Source organism: Triticum aestivum, chromosome 6B (genome assembly GCF_018294505.1).
Source record: "Triticum aestivum cultivar Chinese Spring chromosome 6B, IWGSC CS RefSeq v2.1, whole genome shotgun sequence".
NCBI classification, from domain to species: Eukaryota; Viridiplantae; Streptophyta; class Magnoliopsida; order Poales; family Poaceae; genus Triticum; species Triticum aestivum.
Genome location: NC_057810.1, coordinates 61,073,136 through 61,077,266, shown reverse-complemented (window position 1 = coordinate 61,077,266; position 4,131 = coordinate 61,073,136). Strand labels below are relative to the sequence as shown.

At 43.2% G+C, this 4,131-nt stretch overlaps 1 protein-coding gene across 1 annotated transcript; it reads left to right on the top strand.

Annotated features, from left to right (window-relative positions):
• Positions 1-1,801: 1,801 nt before the first annotated feature.
• On the top strand, positions 1,802-3,193 carry LOC123133482 (uncharacterized). Its single transcript, XM_044552961.1, has 4 exons — positions 1,802-2,124; positions 2,320-2,389; positions 2,482-2,683; positions 2,806-3,193. The coding sequence occupies exons 1-4, from the start codon at positions 2,030-2,032 to the stop codon at positions 3,000-3,002; spliced, it is 564 nt and encodes a 187-aa protein (XP_044408896.1). The 5' UTR covers positions 1,802-2,029; the 3' UTR covers positions 3,003-3,193.
• Positions 3,194-4,131: the final 938 nt, after the last annotated feature.

The following is a 4,131-nucleotide window of genomic DNA, read 5'->3' as shown; positions in this document are numbered from 1 at the left end:
ATTAGGTCACAAGTTTGAGGTAATGACGATGTGTTCAGTGTTAGTAGGATGAGAATAATGAGAACATATTAGTGAAATAGTTTCGAGAGAAACCAGAAGCGTTTAGGGGTCACTGGAAGGGTTTCGGAGTTTATCGGGCAATACCGGGTATTCTCGATAAATAATATAGCTGTGGAAAATATTTCTATGATGGAAGGCTACTTAGGCCACTTGGTCCCAAAAGGGGTGGCGCCCCCTTCTCCCCATGGAAAGGGGAGAGGAGGCTGAATTGGAGGGGGACTCCCCCTCCTCTTGGCCAACGCAAAGGGGGTAGTTCCTTCCCGCCTTATGACGCTCCCTCCCCTCACCTCCGACCTATATATACTAGAGGTTTTAGTCACTTTTGAATACACAAGTTTTGGAGCCTCCTCTAGTTCTCTAGTTCTATTTCTAGTTGGTCCTATTTGATCTAATTAGAGCTAGACCTGGATTCTCTAATCCTCGTAATTAGAAATCCAGTGTGGATCTAATATCTTCCTTCTAATTCTCTGGCGATGATTAGCTCTCGACGGCGAAGCGTTGCCGGATCATGAAGACTGTACACTTGCAATTTGTGGAGAGGTCGTGCTTTTGATCTTCTGTTCGAGTGACTGTTCATGGGCGATTCGCGGGATCGATCGAGCATCTATGGTTCGAGGGACTCCAAGTACGATATACACCGACTCATCTTCTTCCGTTGCAACTCGGAGCTGGTAACGATCAGATCGAAACCCTTTATTGCATCTTCATAGTGTTACTAGGTGATCGTAGGGCGATAATTTCTTTGTTTTCTACTATTTTCCCAACATCGCCATCGTCCTGGCCACGACTATGACTCTCAGCCCCCTATGTACTCCGCCGCCACTGCCGCACTCACCAACAACCGTCAAATGTGGTTCATCACTAGATGAATGGGAAGTAGGGTTATGTCGGTCAAAATGATTTCAGACAAGGAAAAATATTAACTAGATCTCACAAAAAATATTAACAAAGCTGATGGATTACCTTTTTGCCCCTAACATGTTGGTACTCCGTGTGTGTTTAAATCAATACTCTCTCCATTTCAGTTTATAAGTCCTGCGCGTATACTTAGGTTGTCAATTTTAGCACCCTAATATAAACTATATAACACAAAAATTATACCTTTTGAAAATAGAACATCTGAAGTTTATATTTGTATATTTTTTGTAATATATGACTTGTATTAGGTTGATCAAATTGACGACCTAGGGGTACGCGCACGCCCTATAAACTGAGAGAGAGGGAGTACTCCGTGAGATTAGTGATGGAGTACCAAATCTTATGAAACACCGGAATGGGAAAAATGGAAGGGCTATATTAATTTCTGGATACTGTAAAAGTGCTCTTGGATTAGGGGATGATTGTTAGCTTAATCCAATCATTTTGAGTTTAGCTTGGAGTGTGCTAGTTTATTATGCAAATGTAACCGTGTTCTTGCCGCGTGTCACTAGAATTTGTCATCCTTGCATGCCTTGTCATCGAAAAACGTCAGGGCTGGAGCGCCACACATCCCACGTGTGGCATTTATCATTAGGGTTAGGAAAATGTCTTTGTGCTTAATAGGCTACGTGTGCAAGTACAATAGGAAAGCTTAGCTAAAGTCGGTTTGGAGTTTCCTTGTGCTAGCTTGCTTGGTCTAGCACGAGTCGGTTTGGTAACTCGTACCTGCGCCTGTACAAGCAAGCAGCGGCAGTCTACGAGTTGTAATCACCAGAGATTTGAGAATCAAAGACAAGAAAATCAAGGCACACAAAAAACGTAGGCTATTGGGGCGTAACCTCCCGCTGGACAGTTGACACACGGCCCTCATGCGTCCCAGATCCAACCAGCCGGCCTGCCTACACGCATAAACAAACGTAGGCTATTTACCTTCCGTAACGCAATGGGACTAGTCCCCGATCCCGAACGGCTTAACCACACATAACATACGGGGAAATCCTTCTATTTACTTTGGCCAGCCGCCAAGAGGCACCGGTACATCGATCCATCGATGGGTTCCTTATTCTCTTCCCCTGCCCGCGGCGACGGCGGCGCCGCTATCTTTGATTACGCCAACCCTCCCCCAGGCAGCCGTATGTCAAAAGAGTATGTAATTTGTAGCTACTGGATATATTTTTTCCGTAAATTTCCTCAATTGCTTGCATGTATCTATTCTTATAGGAGTACTTATTATGAGTTTCGCTCGATGAACGTCTGATTGCCCTGAATAACCAACAATCGAACGAAAGATCCATCCATTATGTTTATTTATTTGGTGTACCCTTGTTTATTTGGAGATAGAGATATCGTCGCCCACCGAATTTCTCAGCTTGTCGACGTCGCCCTTGAACATTACAACTCCAACAACCCGGTATGGTACTCTCTCCGTCTCTCCCTCTCATACATCCAGGCGAGTACTTAATACTTATGATTGAGAGTTTGAGATCGATCGCTGAGATGCAGGGTGCCGAGTTCGAGTATCCGGGGTATCCTCCCACCACGGACATGAACGCCGTCTGCGTCGGTTTTAGGGGAACTTTCTGGTACCACCTCGGCTTTTCGGCTCGCCCAGTGGACGCCACCGCCGAGACGCAACACTTCTTTGCCGAGCTATATTTTGATAGACGCTTCTGCCAAATAACCGTTGAAACATGCACTATCTTAGGTACTACCTAAATTTATCTTTACATTCGGCCATACTATGTTTGCTAGCCACTTGAGTATATACATGTCATTAATGTAACTTGCAGCTAATTCTGTCTTTATCTTTCTCTGTAATGTCAACAGAAAAGCCGCTGTGCCGCTTTAGAGCCTCGTGTGCATTTTGTCCAGATGAATCCAATATCTTGCACCCAAGCAGTGCAGAATTTTTCTATGGAAAACAAGATCACGAAAAAGAATTCTTTCGCAAGAGAGATATGCTAGTGCGGCCATTCAATTCTTTTATAACACCTCCTGATATAGATAGCACCGACGATCCATGATTCAACTCATATGTTATGGCCTATGGATTATAGTTGTAAAATAAGTATGTTTTTCTTCTAGACTCAACTCATATGTTATGGCCTATGGATTACAGTTGCAAAATAAGTATGTTTTTCTTTTTGACTCGACTCATATGTTATGGCCTATGGATTACAGTTCTAAAATAAGTATGTTTTTCTTCTTGTTTTTATCATCCTTGTTGTTCAATTTCGTTGACCACTAGAAAAATAAAAACTAGTATTTCAAAATTTAATGTGCACGAGAACAAGAACTGGAACTGATAAGCATGGGTGCAGCTATAGCGCATAAGACCAGCTTTTCTCTCTCTCTTATCTCAGTGGTGTAATTTATGTTATATTTCACTCGGCCGAGGCTTCCTAATAATGACTAGCTAGCTTTTTGGGTTGTGTTTGAAAAAGAGTCATTCCAAGCTAGGTTGAAGAAGGCCCCGTCAAGACTACAAAGTTGGTTATGCTTGATTGTTTGACCAATTAAATCTACTGTCTAGGAGCGCAAGTTCTAAGAGTGCGAGCTACTCCCTCTGTCCCATAACATAATACTCCCTCCGTTTCAAAATTCTTGTCTTAGATTTATCTAGATATGGATGTATCTAACACTAAGACGTAGCTAGATACATCCGTATTTAAACAAATCCAAGACAAGAATTTTGGGACGGAGGGCGTATAAGAGCGTTGGAACGGAGGGAGTAGTTGATTGTATCATCAAACAAATTTGCTTCCATTTGATGGACCGCACGAGAACTTGAATAAAAATACATGAAAATTTGCAAAGCTTGGGGCGTATGCACATATGCTCTAACATGGCAGCTGGGACCTCGTCAGGCTTGGTCTTGAAGTTCATTAGCCTATATTCCACCATGTGGCAGCTGGGCCTCGTTGGATACATGGATTTGCCCTCAAGGCTCGCTAGCATCTTCACCATGGCTACTGCGACCTAGTTAGGCTTGATCTCGAAGCTCTTTTTGAGGTCGGGGTTACTCTTTATTATTGCAAAATTTGTAGACAACCTTTTGGCTAAGTTGGTGCCATCGTCTGAACCTACTTGCGCTGATTGCTACTCCCAAGAGCCAAAACGCTCTTATACTTTGAAACGGCGGAGTACTTTCTG